This window comes from Pyrus communis, chromosome 10 (assembly GCF_963583255.1).
Source record: "Pyrus communis chromosome 10, drPyrComm1.1, whole genome shotgun sequence".
Lineage (NCBI taxonomy): Eukaryota > Viridiplantae > Streptophyta > Magnoliopsida > Rosales > Rosaceae > Pyrus > Pyrus communis.
In genome coordinates, this window is record NC_084812.1 from 12299638 (window position 1) to 12318495 (window position 18858).

Here is an 18858-nt window from a genome sequence, read left to right on the forward strand (position 1 = left end):
AAGAATTTAGTAAGGTTAAGGAATTAGAGGGAATTGGAGAGATTTTGTAGTGTATTTTAAGCATCTACAAATCTCACATCTTCTTATGAGATTTCGAGAGAATTGAATCAAAATTTTTTATAGAATATCTACAAATCAGTTAAACTCGATAAAAACCCATAGATTTATAAATCTATTAAAATCTCTCAAATTCCCAATTGAATACATCCCCCTTCATTTCTCAATCCACAAATATTCAAGAGCATTCATTACTACATTTAAGGTTTCGAGTTCGGTACTCCTTTCATGAATATCAATAGTATAAATTTGCAAAGTATGTTGGAGTGTAAAACTATGAAGTAAAATATTTTGGTTTTCAAAGTGCCAAGTGCATATGTGAGTTAAATCAATTTGATAAAGTGTTATATCCTTTCTTTGTACACAAAAGTTAAAATCGTGCTATATACAAATTAGTTCAGAGTAATTTAAATATCATCATATATACAATAACAACAAAGCCTTTTTTTACTAAGTGAGATCGGTTATATGAATCCTAAAACGTTATTGCACTCAGTTATGTGTACAAACTTGTATTTAAAAAATTACCCTTAAAAATCTCTTTGAGATGCTCGTATTAGATTTTGGGGCTTAGATATTACCAATTCAACTTAGTTATGGGTGGTTAGCAAGTAACTCTTTATCATAATGTTGAAGAAGAGTGTTGTAATTTCGAATTCTGTCGATTCTCTAATATAATATTTAATCTAATAAATCTATAGTTTGACAAAAATAAAAATAAACCAAAGTTTTGGGCAGTTTCTGTATACTTAAAATTAAAGTAGTGAAAAAGTAAATTTCATCAAAATAGTTGAAACTTGAAAAACAACATTTCGGTTTCAGCTGCAACTTCTACATTTCACAAGGCGCGCGTGAGTTTTGGTTCTTCCGTTGATTCGTGAACCTGCGATGGCGAGCTCTCTGCAGCGCATATCAAACCACGCTCGTCTTCTCCGAGCCTCTGTTGCCTCAAGGTCCAGTTCGTTCTCGACGGACGCTCTAGTCGAGTACATGCCCGGCGAGATCGGAAAGGTCGCCGGCATTCCCGACGAACATCTTCGCCGGAGGGTATGATCCTTTTCGTTTTCCTTCTGAAATTCAATTCGAAATTTTCTCTAATTTTGACACAGTTTCTGAAATGGATGCACATAACCCAATCCCAATCTGATTTTTTTGGTTTATGGATCGAGAATTAGGGTACTGGGCATGGGTGATGCTAGGAGATCAAATTTCTAAGCTGAATTTTGTATACCAAATGATGTAGATGTTGATGATTTGATTAGTACTTAAATGTTGATTAACGTGCATATTTACTATTAGTACACTTCATTTGGTTTGTAAATTTGATTTAAAATTTTGGTCTCCTCGCATTTTAGCACCGTTTGATAATCACTTCGTTTTTAGTCTCTAGTTTTTGGTTTTTGGTACCTATGCATTGGTAAGAAAATGGTAAATTTTGAGGTTGAAGTTTCTATTTTTTTAGTTTTTGATGAAAGTCACAAGCTGGACATGGTTAATGTCATTTTTTTTTTTAATTTAAAATTCATTGTGATTGGGAAGTTATCCATTTTTGGGGACGCATGACAGGTTATAATATACTCACCTGCAAGAACTGCATCTCAGCAAGGATCAGGGAAAGTTGGGAAGTGGAAAATCAACTTTGTGTCAACACAAAAGTATGTTTTTTGGTTCCCCATTTAATAGTTCCCATTGGAAAAGTATTTGGACTTTTGAGGGATTGCTGATTCGGTTATATATTTTGGATTTGTTTCTGAAGGGTTGTATCTTCTGATGTGGTTCATGGTGGGCAGATAGGTTTTATACCGCTTAGTTTTTACAGAGTTTTGTGTTAACCAATGTGAATGTTGTGTTATCAGTCAATCTCTTCATTTATAACTAAACTTTCTATTTTTGAATATTTTCTGCTCCTCCGGTAGTTTTAACATGACAATAAAACCTTAGAACTGCGCTGCTTTAGCTAGATGGCACCTTTCTTGGATTTTGTTTGGGATATTTTAAGTCAGGTCATAGTCGAGCCTTGAAATAAGCTTCTTTTTGTTCTCTCTTAAATATCAGATGATTATTATGTTAGCATAATTGGATGATTAATGGCTCATCTTTTTGATATGTTTGTAGGTGGGAGAATCCATTGATGGGATGGACTTCCACTGGGGACCCATACGCACACGTTGGTGATTCGACACTGGGTTTTGACAGCGAAGACGCTGCAAAGTCCTTTGCACAGAGACATGGTTGGGATTATGTGGTATGTTTTGTTCATTTTCTTTGTCCTCCATCGGGTTTAGGGCTGCCCTTTGTTGTGTTTCTTAAGGAAAATTTGTGTGTTTTTGACCTAGGGATATGTTCATCCCCCATATGGGGAAAAAGAACTAGGCATATAGTCATTGAATTCCAGATATTACCTTCCAGCTATAAACGATTTTGTGCGATTTTGTGCTTGATATAAGTTATGGTAGTAGACTGGTAGCCCTTTAACTGTTGGTTTACTTTGAAAATATGTTCTTTTATGATGGGTGCAAATTCTTTTATCTATGATTTTTTATTTTAACTTCCCTTTGACCTAATAATGACAGTTCTTGAACTCATCTGCAGGTTAAAAGGCGGCAAACGCCATTGTTGAGGGTATGTGATTCTTTCTTCATACTCTCTGAAGCTATTTCATTCTCATAACAGTTTCTTTTTGTTATTATTTCTTAAATGTATTTATGGTTTTGGGGGTAGCACCCATACAGAAGACTGTTGTCATTTGAGATTAAGATGTTGGTTCTGTTTGGAAATTAGAATATAAAATCATCGTGAAATTTTCATGAATCACAACCCTTTGGTTTCTTTTTCCTGATGAAGCGAGGACCTGCTCTGAAGGACCTGTAGAAGCTACAACTGTTGTCATTTCAGTTTTGGACTCCATTGATTTTAGCTCCCTAAGCCAGCATTTTCTATATTAAGTGTTTTATTGAAGTTGTACAGTACTTTTTCCGTTCTGCCAATTCATGCCAAAACAGTTTAACCGCTTTAAGCTTTGTGTGTAGTATTATGGAGAATAGATTGGCAAAAATGGCAGCAGGATAGTCCATTTCTAGTTAGGTAGTTAATCTTAGCTGCTTCCTATTTTCCTGGAATCGTTAAGAAATTGAGTAATGAGGTGTTGCCCGCCCTCGAGATAGAAATTTCTGATTATTTGTATTAAAATATTGGGTTTGTTTTTTTTGTTTTTATATCTTGAGATGTAAAAATGAATCTTTCTTACTGTATCTCCGGCTTCAGGTGAAAGCATATGCAGACAACTTCAAGTTTAAAGGCCTCCCCAAAACTGAGGAGAATTGATTTTGCTTCAATGGTTTTGTTTCCGTGGTCAATCTCAGGAGGGAGGCTGTTGCAACAATTCTTTGCAGTACCCTTGTCGTATTTCATTGAACGAGTTACTTGGTCCAAATGAAACACAGACTACAGTAATAAACGCGATTCATGCTGTGAAGTATCTTCTCCTATTTCTTTGGTATAAATGACAGTGCCTTTGTATTTCTTGTCTGTTCGATAGTATTTTTACAGTTTTTGTATTCCATGTTTTGTATTTCGTTGTATTCCCCATACGTGCATTTCAATCCCAGTTCGAGAAATGATGGAACGGATAGCTTTGCTTGCAATGCACTGCAGTTTGAATTTTTTACTTCTTCTGCCTCTCCTCTCTGTTTCCCACCTTTGCTATATCTCAATCTCTTTGCTGGCTCACTGGTACCTGCTGCACTTGGTAGCTCGGGAATTTGAAATTACGTGTTGAGTTTTGACCATCTGTTTGGGTGAACACGATGGAACCAAAAACGACATTAAATTAAAAGTTGTGCTACAGTCAGTCGCCCACTTTCTACGGTCATTATGTACTACTAAATTGATTGGTTTATGTGATCAAACAGTTGGATGGTAATGGGTAGATCATATGTCCATATATGAAGGGGAATCCCAGTTGGATCTTTTAGCAATAGCTTTAGATGAACCATTTCCATCGCTAGTTTGATCTTTCCAAATATCGGTTGAATATATAACCAAATTCGCCCATCATTTATTAAGCAAATTTGCTATTCCGTCGGTGTGACGAAGTGATCGTCGATTTAGATACATAACTCATAATTCAAACACGCTGATAGATTTGCACTTAGATAATCCTGAACCAGGTTGAGAACTGTTGAAGCTTTTTCCGCCATGATTTGGCTGCTAAACCCGGTGAACAGAGAATTTGCCGGCAACATTTTTAACCTCAAGTGAAGTCCCTGTTAACAGTAATTCCGCTAGCATCTGGTAATAACTGCTTAGTATAATACTTGGATTTACGCGACAGATTGATCTTTGTCCGCCGCCTCTCTGGTATTGATTCAATCGAACACTCTGAAAAACCGCGTCTCACAAACCTGTGAGAGAAACAACGGGTGTCATTCTTCAAGACTGATCACTGAACGTTTGTTTTTCTTATAAAAAAAATAAAACGAAGCGCCAAGGAATACGTGCAATAACCATATCTAACCCTCACATGTGAACCCTCTACAAGCATATGTAGGCTACTATAGCATGTATTTCAATTAGTAGAAACTAACCAGTCTGCAGTGCGGGTTGTAAGCAAGAAAAGCTTCTCCAATCCGAGCGAAGATGCCTTCTTCTCAATGTAATCTGCAGATATTAGAAATGTAAGAAATTATGGACTATAACAGTAACGATAATACAGTTTGCAGATATACCATAGTATACATGGTCCAAATTGTCCCTTTGTTTTTAATTGGGTGCCAAATTTCAGTTCAAAGCATCTTGGGTCAAATGAATCCAAGATGTTCAGTAGAAAAAGAACAGGAAGAAACAAGATGTAATCCAAATCTACGTGGCTTAGGCCAGAAGTATGTGCGCTGATGTGAGCCGTTACTGATGTTTCTTCCTCTTTCTGACATATACCATCCACTTTTTTAGGAATATATGATATCAGTACAAGAGTGGAAGTTTACAGTAACGGTAAAAGAACTTTTTTTGTAAGAGTGGAATCATTGGAAATGCTGCGAGAAAGAGAGCAAATGCATATTTTCGGCTATAATGTGAATATGATTAGCTACTGTTAATATAATTAGGGTAGTGCTATCTGCACAACCATTTTTACTTCTCACACACCCCTCTCAATTTCTGGCCGTCAGATCGAATGAATTGAAGAAGATCAATGGCCAAAAATTAACAAGGGTGTGTGAGAAGTAAAAATAGGAGTGTGAATAGAACTATCCTGTGATTAAACTTTCAAAAGGGTCAGTAGAAAATATGCTCAGCAACAACTAGTGAAGTATATTAGGAAATGAGGAAAGCAACAAGAGAAAAGCTATATCGATGCTTATTCAAGTTTTTTACAGTATATTACCAAGTAATTTATCACCCTGCCCTTGACCACGGCAATCAGGAGAAACTGCAATAGCAGCAACCTCTGCACATTTCTCCTCTGGGAAAGGAAAAAGAGCAGCACATGCAATGACCTGACCTTCTCTTTCCACCACAATGAAGCAATCCAATTCTTCACGTAGCTATTGGTACAAAGTCCGTTCAAGAAAACAATACAAATTAAGATTAGTTTCAATTAATAATCACGAGTGAAAGGCAGAAGGTTCAGTAAAACAAAATTATAAAAGATCATTAAGACAAACCTGTTTGTCACTTCTTGGAACCAATGTGCCTGATGCTTCTAAAGGTTGTATAATTTGTCTTATTCCAGAGAAGTCAGATGCCCTAGCCATCCGGGTTCCTTCATATAGGTCACTAAGAACGAACATTTAATGCATGTCAGTGGATGGATGGAGGAAAACTTATGCATAGCAGCATATGTTAGGTACAATTGTTTGCTCTCCTTTTTTATAATTCATGTAAAAAAACTCTTGAAGTTAAGACTTCAATGGAAACCAAGAAGCTACCCCTATGTACCCAGTATCCAATCTTAGCATGGTTAACCGATGATGATGAGAATATCTTTGGCACAAAAATATTTGGGAATTGTTATTAGCACTCCAAAAACAGCATCCCGCACTCCTCCCTCCTCCCTCCTTCCTGGTTTTTTATTTTTAAATTTGAATTCTTTTCTAGAGAGGAGTTCTTTTTTGGAGTACCAATAAAAACTCACGATTTTTTTTGAAGTAGTGATTAGAAGATACAAGTTAAATACACATCCAGGAACAATTACAACTTATTTTATACCCAATCCAAGCAAGATGAGACCAAAACAACCTCTAATGAACTCGTGCAACTCTATCAAATGAATATTTAGATGTAACATGGCTTGAAAAATTGATGTTTGGATTTCCACTAAAATACTGACTAGGCTAGTAAGCCACAAACGAGGAAAGAAACATAAACCAGAAAAATGTAAATAGCAGACCATCACATCAACAATAAAAAAATCCTAGCAATTAGGACCATCAGCATAGCTTATCATCACACTAAAGTTGATTAGTATCTGACATCAGAAAGTCACAAAAGTTTACAAAATTCAGATACGTAAATTGAAAAAAAAAAATAGCATACCTAGCCACCATTGTCCCCATTCCATCTCTTTTAAACAATTCCAACAATAAAACTCCCCCTTTAGTTCCATCCAACAGATGTACTCTTTGAACACCTCCCTGGCATTAAATCAGAAACTACCATTGGCTGGGTTCTTGATATTCAACATATAAAGAAGCTGAAACTTTAACCTGTGCAGACACATAATTACTGAAGTTCATAAACCAGGGGGAAAAGGACTGTTATGAGCTTACCCTGCAAACGAAGGCTGCAGCAGCCAATTCGGAAAGGTAACCATTTAATCGACTTTGCCGTTCATGACCTCCAATAGCAAAACCTTGTTCACCAGTCCACAATCCATTCCCATTTTCAAAACCAACACCATTGTGAAACCATGCGGTATAATTTTCCTTAAGAGCCCTCCCATTCCGGTAAGTAGCATTGGGATCACCATATCCAAAGCCAGACAGATTTTCTTCATCAACAGCTTTCACATAGCTAGCAGCTACCTCACTCTGCTGAGCCCGCTTACGAATCAACATGTCTGCTTCTTCAAGAGTTAAGAAGCGAACAAGGCGTCCACTCTCGTCAAGAATTGGACCATCTATTATGCAGATAAGTTTATCTGCTTCGATAGCCAAGGCACAAGCTGTTGCAACTTCGTACGTGCTGAAATATAATGAAGCATAAATCATCAGCAACTAGGTATTATATGTGTAAGAAGAGCTGGCAGTAGAAAATAATCAACCAAATATATAACAAGCACTGTGTAAACTTTTCATTTGAGACACCAAAACGGAAACTATTAGAAGCTATGTCTATAAAGCATACTTGCAATTTAAAGTTTCTCCAGAGCTGGAATAACCCAGGTTGCTCAGTATCACAATACAATCATCATCAAGCCTCTTACGCATGCGAGAAACATCTACTTTCTTGACTTCACCTGTTGCCCCATAATCTACACCAGCAACAACTCCTCGTCTCTGAAAAATGAAATAACAGCAGTACTTTTCAGAATTTGTACCAACGAAAAAATTCAAAAATCAAGAAAACAACTTAATGTTTAATGTCACTTTTGAAAGAGTAAGATTCTTACCTTGGCTGCAAGAAAGTTACCACTCTCGACGCTGACACCAACTTCATGCAAACGACTATTGTCACCATGTCGACGAATATTGCATATGGAAGGTCCTGGAGAAAGCTTTGCCTCTATTGTCTTAGATATCGCCCCAGCTGCTTGCCTTGCAGCATCTAGAGAATCCGAGTCAGTTACCCTGTACTGACCAACAAACTTTGGCTTCTTTCCTGAAAAGTAACAACTAACAGATACCTGCTTAGTTTCAAACTTATAGCACTTCAAATGGCTTAAACAAACCAACAACTTCAAGAACCTAACGAATTAATAATCTAACTAAACTAAGAAATGCATTTTGAAATCAATACCACCAATAAATCATATTTTGTACTCCCCTCCGTGATATCATGCTTAGGGTTCGTTTGGGATTGCTTCTCTAGAAAGCACTTCTAGTAGACGGGCTTTAACCACGTTGAAATGTTTACTAGAATCCAAATCCTACCTGGAAAAACAAGTAAGTACTACTGGAAGAAGCATCTGGCAATTGCTTCTTTCCAAAATGTGCTTCTATGAGTCAGAAGCACTTCTAAGTTTTTCTGCCAAACGCAATCAGATGCACTTTTAGGTGTCAAAAAACGCTTTTAGCGTCCGTGAAGCAATCCCAAACCAGCCCTACTCATTGAGAATGTACAATAACAATCACATACAATAAAACCCTCACCTCTCTGTGCCAAAAGTTCATCAATTTGCACATGGGTTCCTGGAACAAGAACAAACCTGATCCCCAGGTGATGAAGAAATGCTATATCCTGCATAAAAAACAATATATAAATAGACATATACTAACAAACAATCCAATGCAAAGAAAACGAATAAAAAGATTTTCTTTTCCTTCCGTTGATTGGCATTGTTTGTTTCATTTTCTCAGCAACCAAAGAGTTCAAAGAGAAAATTTTCTTAGCAACCAAACAGTTCAAAGAGAAAATTAGAAAAGGCAGAGGACCTGCCTTCAGAATGGGTTCCAAGTGACTACTAGACACAATTTCACCCGATATAATCACAACGAAGGTACCGCCGCGGTGGGCCCACAAATACGGCCAAGCCTCCCGGAACCACCGCACGAACTGCTCGTCCTCCATGCTACTGTAGTTCTCGCAATCGCTCTCGCTATCCTCCATCACAGGGCCATACGCATTGCTGCTGCACTTGAGGGAAATTCCAGCCCTGCCCTTCCGCCTCCCGCTATTCGCCACAGGCAGCCGACAGGGTTTTTCGGTGACGGTAAGAGAAGAGCGGCTAGGCGAGGTTAGCTGGGCGGTTACGGTGGCGAGTCGTCGGTGGGTTCCTAAAGTGTTGTATGTGGCGGCCATAGAAGGGGTTGAACGAAAAATGCACGCACAGAGGATGATCTAATTCAAAAGATGAGTGCTGGGTGAACTCCGGAAGCCGCCACGATTAAAACGGTCCCACACTAAAGTTTCTGGTTGACTACCGCTTCACAATTTTTGGCGGATTATTTGGGCCTAAATTTCGCACTAATAATTTAATAAATTCGCGCCATAATAATAAGAAACTAGCGTATAAAGTTTTTACTTTTGTTTTGTTTTGTTTTTTTTTTTTAATTAAAGAAGAGAGAAAGAGTGTGTGACAGAACGTAGAAGTAGGGAGAGAGTCAGAAGTTTGCTTTTTAATTTCTTAAGTTAGAGGTGATAAAATAATTTGTATGTGAGGTTTAAATAACAAAATTTTATTTTGTGAAATTACGTTATTATTTTTAATTTTGTTGTTGTGATAAAAGATAAAACTGTCTTTTTACCCTTTTTTCGTTAATAAATAAGGTTTTATTAATATGTACTTATTAGATAAGCACTATTTTAAAAGGGAAATGTTTTTCGCATCTTTATCTTCTCTTTTTTCATATACAAAACTTAGAGGCATCGAAGAAGTCAAAAAATCCTTCTATGTAGATAATTATATTTTTAAGATAATGTTAGAGAGATTAAATTTGTAAATAAAATTTTGAAAACTAAAGAACATAGAAATTGATGATTGAGTTATTACTTAAGTGTTGATAAACGTGCTCATTTTTATTGGTGACATATCACTTAGTTTGCAAATTTTGTATCCAAATTTAGTCTTCCTAGCATTACCCTATTTTTTTTTTTTTCACTATTAGTTGGATGCATATTAAATGATAGGGTAATGCGAGGATGACTAAATTTGTAGCCAAAATTTGCAAACTAAATGATGTGTCATCAATAGGAATAAACACGTTTATTAATGCTTAAGTCATAATCCAATCATCAACTTCCATGTCATTTAGTTTACAAAATTTAGTCTCTTTAACATTATCTTAAATGATAAGTCGTGTTAAAACAAAAAGCAAACTTAATTGAATATGCACAACGTGTGTGTTGGTTACTAGTATGACGTGTGTGCTGGTTACTAGTATACACAATGTTGTTTTATTAAACTATTTGCACAACATAAAATATTATACTATCTTTATTTTTTATTCTTCCAATTTTATCAAACGTTCTCGAAGGGAATGATTTTTTAGAGCATTCCTAGTGAGGGGCTGTATATAAGGTTGGAAAAGTGGTGGATATAATAGCCCATTTTAGAGCTCCGAGGAATCTTTGAGACTTTATAAAAGAATTTCTTCTAGTGAGGGGTTATATCTTTCAAGCTCTATATAAGCCTATATATATATATATAATAATTTGATTAAGCGATGATTTTTTTTTTTTTTTGTGTTAACTTTTCTTAAGTTGATTTTGGACATGCTATCTTAATTTTTTTTATGGGCCTTTCAACCTAAAAGGTTCAACATGTGACAAAGTTAGATTTAATTACTTATGAATCGTTGAATTAGATTCTCTTATCAATCTCATCCGTTCAAAGAAACAAACCCCCACCTTACCCTCTGAAATAATTTGATTTTTCACATATAACACAACAATTTACCTAGCACCAATTGGTAAATTAGTATCATACAATTTTGAAAAATATTATTTGAAAATTTCATCCACAATTTCATCCACCAATGCCCATGAACGTTAAATCAATTTGAAATTTTAATTCTTAAGGAATTTAAGACATCATTAATTAGCCACATTGCAAGAAAATAAGTAAGAAAAAAGAATTAAAAAAGAATAATAAAATGAGAGTATAAGTGTATTTGCAAGTAGAGAGAGAATGATAAAATTTTGTTCATATGGGTTGCTACTTTTTTTGTGGGACCTACTGTTTTTTGGGGCTACATATAGCCCGATTTATGCTACTCAAGAAATAAAGTTGATAGCCCAAGTGATGGATCTAGTCTCATTTTCAGACTCATTGAGAATAAAATTTATCGCTAAGGCTTAAAATATAGTAGTCTCGTAGAGGATAGAGTCCTCATTGGGGATACTCTTATAAATGTCATGCAAGTATATATAACATAAATATTTGTTTGAAACATAAATTTACTAATAAACACATCACTAGCTACCATGTATCACTGAGGGGAGTCATGAAGTAATTAACTTCAGTAAATTAGGAAGGAATCGGTCCAATAATAAGTTAGATAAGGTGTACTGTGTCGCAGTGTGACGCACTAAAATGAACGGTAGCTAGAGCTCACAGGCTCACTGTCATGTCAGTGTGTGTGACCATCTCGTATGAGAGGGAAAGGGGGATAGAGAGAGAGAGAGATTGCAAAAGCAGCAAATACCTGAAGTACGGCATCCAAGAAGAAAGGACAAGCAACAATCTCACAGGCTATGACCACAACAAATGTAGTGCTTCTGTGTAAGAAAATGTAAGGCTGAACTTCCCGAAGAACTTCCACAAACCTCTCATCTTCCTCCGCCGGAATATTAACACCCGCTGCAGGGTCACGACCATCGTACCCTTTCGCCACCGTTACCCTAATTCCCTTTCTTTTAATTCCCATTTCCAGCAGCTGCCATTTAGGAGCCAACGCAACACCCCCAACTCTCCGACGACTTTTCGCCTTCATCAAACCGAACGCGTAACTGAAATTTTTGGGTACTTCACAGGGACATGAAGGCCAAGTGTAGTCATGGCCGCGGCAGTTTTGATTCCAGGGCATTGATCTTAAAGTAGCCATCGCACTTTTGGAAAAAATGGTATTATATTTGGGTTTATTGGGACAAGAATGAAATGCGGCAAAACGATTAACCGAGAAAAGATCTTTAGTAGAGCAACTGATGAGAAATGATGTAGAGTTGTAAGACAAATTCAATCAACTTTATACAAGGGAAGGGATGGCCCACACCACATCAAACTGCAATAGTTTATTTTTCAAATTGTACTTTATAGATTATATTTACAAAATATTAGCTAAATAAAAAATATTTGAGGTATCTAATTGATTTCAAAGAAATTGACGAACACTATGTTATAAGAAACATTAAAATTTTATCGTGACAATTAAATGAGAAAATGATTTCGGATTAAATTGAATTTTTGCATAGATTATATATGAATCGAGAAAACAAACAGTTCAAATTGTTAAAATTTGATGTAAAAGGAACACATTATATAGGGTAAGTAAAGTAGATTGTGAAAGGAACGCATTATTCTTGGCTCAATTATTAAGTTGGCGTTTTTCGCCTCTCATCATCATGTCTGTCTATCTTTATATAGTCATGAGAATCTATTTTCTCCCCAACTTGTCTATAGACATAGTCCACCAAGCTATGTGATTCACATGGGATAACTATTTCCAAAATTTACGACTAGTATTTTGCAACTTCATTGTTATCATGTCATATCTCTTTCTTGAAATGGTTTTATTATTTATAGAGCGAGATATTTGACAATATGTTTATTCATATATATATATATATTTTTTTTTTTTGTTAATATATCAAGACACACAAACACATATCAACATTGATATCGGTCACATGCTACGAGAACATATTTGCATAATGTAGACACCAAATTGACATTCATATATCAATATCTCAATGATGTCATATCAACATGAGATCTGAACGTGAGATTCTTTTCCAAAACTAATTGAGAATAAGAGGAGTAACTTCTTATAATGTCTTGCAAGGTTTTTTAACTTTTTTACATGAGACAACACTTCACTTCCTCACAATATCAACATCTCATATGAACGCACTCTAGCTAAAGTGGAGCTAGACACAAACACACACAAACCATTATGGACCATACAAAGAACTACCCCATGGACCAACACATGAACAAGAAGTGATGAGATCTTGTTGCATGTGGTTCTCACTCAATCCCACTCCTCTATGAGTGAAGTGTGTTTTCCATGGGGCAGTCCTAACCAAGACTTACAAGTCAATGCATTTGGTTCACATCATGGGAAAGTTCAAACAATGTAGATTTTTTGAATCAAAAGAAAATTGGTCACGTCGCAGGATATAATTAAAAAAGTTGCACTACAAAAGATGATGCGGTTGTATCCAGGGTCCCGCACATATCACCTCAAATTTGTTGACATTTCAAGTCACCAGGGAAGAAACCAAATGCAAACCCATGATGGTTAACGCTGAATTAGGTTAATTAGCTCATATCGAAAATGGCGAGCGCAACTTTCTGTACAAGTACAGGGTCAAGTATTAAGTTGTGGATAGAGTTTAATTTACAATGGCAAAGGAATATGCTTTTTGGAAGAAAGATAAAGAAGGTACAAAGAATTATACTTAGATTACAAGATTCCAGTGGCATATACACACACGGAAAGGATCCTCGCCTGGAATCCTAGGGATCCAGTGATCTTGTTTGTTCATCGTACATTGTGCGGTTAAAAATTATTTTAAAATTTAAAATTTAAAATCAAGTATAAATCGTATCTAATGATTTTTGGCTGTACAATATACGATAAACAGACAAGATCACTGGATCCTTAGGATCCTCAAGAAAAGGATCCAACGAGGATCATTTTCCCACACGCGCGCGCGCGCACACACACATATATATATATATGTGTGTGTGTCTACATATATATATATATATTAGTAGGAATATGTTTTAGAGAAGTGTTATTAACACTCTAAAAATCTCGTTTTACACTCTTCACATGTGTATTTTTCTTTCTAAATATAGAAAATTTGGAGGGTTGAATGAGAAATTTGGAGTGCCAATAACAATTCTCATGTTTTATTCTTTGTATTAAGCTTTTGGGATTTCTATTTGGCGCATTTTCTTTCACTAGTTATAAACAGTTGAAACTAAATTGATTGAGATTTAATTAAATCTCAACCATTCACACATTAAAAAAAAATATATGGGAGTGACCAGGCTTTTAAGCCTTTGGGTTTTCCCTGTTGTATATTGTTGGGTTTTACGGCTCAAAATTAGGATGATGCAAAGAAGCAGATCTGTGTTACCTATTTGGTTTTGGTGTCCTATTTGGGTTTGGATTTTGAATTCTTAGTTGTTTTCCTTGGTGGAGAGATTTTGTTGATTACCTATTTGATTAGGATTTGTATTTACTTCCTATTAGGATTCTTATTGTAACCTAAGTCCTATGCACTATAAATAGGACCTTAGGGTTAGTGCATTTTGTGTGGCTCTTTTGTGTGGCAATTTGGTGAGAGTCAATTTGTGGGATTTGGGTTGTGAGAGTTTAAACACTCTTTTGTAATCTCCGTTTGTTTAGTGAAATTCCTTGACGTTGATATTGGTACTTTGTTAGAATTCGCTTCCATTTGCGCATAAAAGTACAACAAGTGCTATTAGAGCCTAGTTTTCGGCTTGGGCTTTGCTTGGTAGTCACTATGAAGCCTTTTGTGTCTTCGGTGAAAGTTGATATTGAAAAGTTTGACGGCAATGACTTTGGTATTTGGCAATTGAAGATGCATGCTTTGTTAGTTCAACAACGACTTTTTAAAATGCTAAACGATGTGAAGGCTTTGCTGAATTCGTGGACTGATGAAGAAAAAGAAGATGTTATGGAGCGGGCACTTGGAGCAATCCTGCTGACTTTATCGAATGAAGTCTTGCGTGAAGTTGGTAGCATCAAATCTGCACCAGAATTATGGCTAAAATTGGAGAGCTTGTATATGACCAAATCCCTTGCTAAACGGTTGTATTTGTAGAAAAGTTTGCATACTCTTCGTATGGATGAAGGTACGTCAATTCATAAGCATGTTGATGAATTCAATAAACTTATGATGGATTTGAAAAGTGTGGATGACCAAATTAGTAATGAGGATTATGTGATAACTTTGTGGTGTTCTTTGTCTCCTTCGTATAAACACTTTGTCGATACCATGCTATTTGATAGACAAAGTCTTAGTTTGGAAGATGTTAAAGTCGCTTTGAATTCTAAAGAGCTAAAGAATAAAGTGTCTGACACACAAGATGGAGCTTTGGTAGTTCAAGGAAGAAATAAGGAAAGGAGCAAACTTGGAAAGAACACTTGTAGCTATCGTTATAAGGAAGGTCATTGGAAAGTAGATTGCCCTAAACTCAAGGGCAAAAAGAAGCCGTTTGATAAGTCTTTTGCTAGTGTTGATGCAAACATTGTAGAAGATCGTTGTTCTGAACTCCTCTAAAGGTTATGTGAGGAGGTGGAGGTTGGTACTCAAGCTCTTTGGGCGGAGTGCAATTCGCACTTTTTTGTTCATATGTTCAAGCTTTTGCTTGAATTTTGTTTTGTATTTGTTAGTTTCTGTAGTGGAATTTGTTGGAGAAGGCGTTGGAGGAAATTTCAATTTTGAAGACTTTTGGATTTTTTTTATTCTAGGTGGAGATTAGTTTCGAAAGAATTTGGTGCACATTTGCGTTTGTATTTTGGTATCCCAAATTTGAAGTTTGTATTTGATTTGAAAGTTTGCTAATTTCTCGCCAAGGTGGAGATTGTTGGGTTTTACGGCTCAAAATTAGGATTATGCAAAGAATTAGGCTTGTGTTACCTATTTGGTTTTGGTGTCCTATTTGGGTTTGGATTTTGACTTCTTAGGTGCTTTCCTTGGTGGAGAGATTTTGTTAATTACCTATTTGATTAGGATTTGTATTTACTTCCTATCAGGATTCTTATTGTAACCTAAGTCCTATGCACTATAAATAGGACCTTAGGATCCTATGCACTATAAATAGGACCTTAGAGTTAGTGTATTTTGTGTGGCAATTTGGTGAGAGTCAATTTGTGGGATTTGGGTTTGTGAGAGTTTAAACACTCTTTTGTAATCTCCGTTTGTTTAGTGAAGTTCCTTGATGTTGATATTGGTACTTTGTTAGAATTCGCTTCCGTTTGCGCATAAAAGTACAACATATATAGCCTTTGAAGCCTAGTTGGGCTGTTATGAAATTATTATCAAACTAACTATCCATAAGATTTGAACTTGAAATCTTTCACTTACAAATTAATAAAAATATCATCAGACAGTTGTATTGAGTGATGTCTTTTTAATTTTAATATATATATATGTGTGTGTGTGTGTGTGTGTGTGTGTGTGTGTGTGTGTATAAGATCAATTGGGGTAAGAATATAATACTTTTTTTTTTAGTACAAAGAATATAATACTTATGTTGTCAATTTTTGCTATCCATCGCATTTGTCTGACTATATTTAGACATGATTAGAACCAACTGTAACAATCCAAAGGAAATCAAGCATCACATTTATCTGATGCGGCTGTTCTTGTGTATTTCTTTATGCTAACTAGGTCTAACAACTTCTTACACGACTTGTTAACTCGACACGAATATAACAGATTTCGAAGTAATCTGTTATTGAGTAACCCGTTAAGAACATGTTAACGTGTCAGGTCGTTATTGAGTCACCCGTTAAGAACCTAATAAGATATTGTTTGCCAGATTTAGACATTAGGCATGCAATTTCTTTGATGACCCGTTAACCCGACACGACATGTTAATGAATTGGGTCGTTATTGAATCACTTATTAAGAATCCGTTAAGATAATGAGTTTGACACAACACGACCCGTTAAGATAACTAATATGACATGAAAATGACACAAACACGACAAACACAATCCGTTTGCCAAACCTAGCTAACTTGCAGCTTGTATTTGGAGAGTGTGTTGTCTTAAAGATTAATTGTATAAGCCAATGTGTGCGTGATGCTTCTTGTGTCTAGTATATTAGAACAATCTTATAATAAAACTTTGATAAGTGGGTGTTCGATAAAATTATAATTAAGTTAAACAATAGGGTTAAACTTTGTTTACTACCCTAGAGTTTCGTGGTTTTCAACATTTAGTACATGAAGTTTTTTTCGTCCCAGAGTCATACCTAAAGTCTTAATTTTGGGACAGTCTCATACATCCGTTAAGTTTTCCGTTAGAACTTCTGTTAACTGATGACGTGGCGCCCACGTGGACAATTACTAGGCACTAAGTGTCAATATAGGCCCACTTTAATATTAAAAATAAATAAATAAATAATTAAAAAATTAAAAAATAAAAACCAAACAACCACCGTCTCCTCCTTCATCCACACACACCCAAAACCCTAACGTTTTCCCCCGCCCTCCACCCCCTTCTCAACCTCGTGCTTGTACGGGATCGGGCTTTTTCGACCGTCTGTGGTCGGCGGAGGTGCTTGTAAATGCTTAACAAGCGCCGGAACTGCTCCACAGTCCACCACAATGTCCACAAGCTCTTTTGCATACAAATTACCAAAAAAAAACCCTAAGCCCCAAACAATCTCACAAGATTTCGCTCAGATTAAAGATGAACAAATTGTTAACTCCAAGAACATCGGCCAAAATAAAAGACAACAACGAGCACTCTACCTTCTTTGGCGGTGAGAGCGAGGCCATAGGCGGTCGGGTTGCGCGGATGAGAATATGGACTCCAGAATCTGGACCTGCTCGCGAAGTTGCCGATGAGATCTGGGCGATCGTCTTGCGGTTCAACGACGGTTGGGACTTTCCGGTCCGGTTCGCCCTCAATCATTTCATCTCTGAAGTCTTCTTCGACTTCTGCTTCAACCTTTGTTTTCTGGTAGTGACGATTCACGCCTGAGAGCGTTCCATGGAGGACGAAAGAAATGGTAAATTTAGAGAGGGTGGGGGAAGACGAAGGGAAGGGCGTTAACGAAGTCAAAGACGTTCGTATTAGTGCACTTGACCATGGCTGCATAGAAGGCCGAGGTGGAGGCTATGATGCTGATGTACTTGACAACGATGTAAGTTAGGGTTTCAAAGGGTTGGGTTTTGGATTGGAGGTGCTCGGCTTTTTTCGAGTTTTGCGGTTTTGCATCGTGATTTGGATTTTTGGGACATGGTGGTGGTGGGGTTGGCAGATTAGAAGAAGAATTGATGTTGTAGAGGAGGAATGGGAAGGTGGTTTTTAATTTTGAAATTTTGAAATTTTGAGTTTGTTTTTTTTTTTTAATTTTTATTTTCCACGTGGACCATTTAATGACATGTGGTGCTCATTCATTGTCCACATAGGCGTCACGTCTTAGCTAACGGAAGACTTAATAGTTTGACTAACGGATGTATGAGATTGTCCCAAAATTTACACTTTAGGTATGATTCTGGGACGAAATAAACTTGATGTACTAAATGTTGAAAACCACGAAACATGAAGGTAGTAAACAGTCTTTTGCCCTAAATAATAAAATCTTTCGGTCTCAACTCGACCCAATTTGTTAAGATAATAATCTTGTAAAATGCATAAGATAATTTTTTTTTTTTTTTTTTTTTTAAATCCTTTAAGTCTAGAGATTTTATAAAATAATAGTCAATGAAATACATGAAAGAAATAACATATAAAAATCATAATTATTGTGGAGCAAAAGATAATCAAGAAAATTATGGAGGCGACACACGGGCTTTAGGTGAAAAAAACAAAATTACCCTCGAGGCACACCAGGATCGCATACAACAGACAATAACGGCTCAATCAAGGAATAGTCAAAGGTGCCCAAAATGGTATTTATTCAAAACCATCTCATCACTCCTCATCAAATCCTCACTCAAAATGTAACTCCCAATTATCCTATTTAAATTAGGATTGATTACCAAGTTAACTGCAAGATATTATTTCTTGCAATTAACCTCATAAAACCACCATAAGTGGTCAGTATTCTCCAAATAGGGCCGGCCACACTCTTATATATAGTCTCATTTCTCCACCAAAATTCTAAGTTCATTCTCTCCTTAAAATTCCCTAAACACTTTCTCTCTCAAATTCTAACTTTGGCATCAAAGAATCTTCGGCCAAAGCCCCCCTAATTCATCGTGGGTAC

The 18858-nt window shown here is 36.2% G+C and overlaps 2 protein-coding genes across 3 annotated transcripts; one reads left to right on the plus strand and one right to left on the minus strand.

Moving 5' to 3' along the window:
* Positions 1 to 858: 858 nt before the first annotated feature.
* LOC137746884 (NADH dehydrogenase [ubiquinone] iron-sulfur protein 4, mitochondrial-like) lies at positions 859 to 3723 on the plus strand. Its single transcript, XM_068486902.1, has 5 exons — positions 859 to 1104; positions 1624 to 1712; positions 2173 to 2302; positions 2650 to 2679; positions 3322 to 3723. Exons 1-5 carry the CDS (start codon positions 946 to 948, stop codon positions 3379 to 3381), a joined length of 468 nt encoding a protein of 155 aa, XP_068343003.1. The 5' UTR covers positions 859 to 945; the 3' UTR covers positions 3382 to 3723.
* A 336-nt stretch (positions 3724 to 4059) lies between these two features.
* LOC137746883 (probable amino-acid acetyltransferase NAGS1, chloroplastic) lies at positions 4060 to 11852 on the minus strand. Of its 2 annotated transcripts, none has more exons than XM_068486901.1 (10): positions 11361 to 11852; positions 8367 to 8454; positions 7667 to 7875; positions 7402 to 7553; positions 6825 to 7239; positions 6592 to 6689; positions 5721 to 5832; positions 5441 to 5600; positions 4644 to 4716; positions 4060 to 4460 (listed from the first exon to the last, which is right to left on the minus strand). In XM_068486901.1, exons 1-10 carry the CDS (start codon positions 11757 to 11759, stop codon positions 4310 to 4312), a joined length of 1857 nt encoding a protein of 618 aa, XP_068343002.1. In that variant the 5' UTR covers positions 11760 to 11852; the 3' UTR covers positions 4060 to 4309. The 2 variants fall into 2 exon arrangements, with proteins under 2 accessions (XP_068343002.1, XP_068343001.1); XM_068486900.1 differs by lacking the exon at positions 11361 to 11852 and adding an exon at positions 8653 to 9080.
* Between the last annotated feature and the right edge of the window lie 7006 nt (positions 11853 to 18858).

Bases quoted from the DNA above. Each gene is read 5' to 3' on its own strand.
- LOC137746884 (XM_068486902.1), top strand. From the start codon at position 946: ATGGCGAGCTCTCTGCAGCGCATATCAAACCACGCTCGTCTTCTCCGA. The intron at 1,713-2,172 runs GTATGTTTTTTG...ATATGTTTGTAG, and splicing joins AACTTTGTGTCAACACAAAA to GTGGGAGAATCCATTGATGG. The intron at 2,303-2,649 runs GTATGTTTTGTT...ACTCATCTGCAG, and splicing joins GACATGGTTGGGATTATGTG to GTTAAAAGGCGGCAAACGCC.
- LOC137746883 (XM_068486901.1), bottom strand. From the start codon at position 11,759: ATGGCTACTTTAAGATCAATGCCCTGGAATCAAAACTGCCGCGGCCAT. The intron at 8,455-11,360 runs GTATTTGCTGCT...TTTTTTATGCAG, and splicing joins TCTTGGATGCCGTACTTCAG to GATATAGCATTTCTTCATCA. The intron at 4,717-5,440 runs GTAATATACTGT...TAATATCTGCAG, and splicing joins GCAGGGTGATAAATTACTTG to ATTACATTGAGAAGAAGGCA.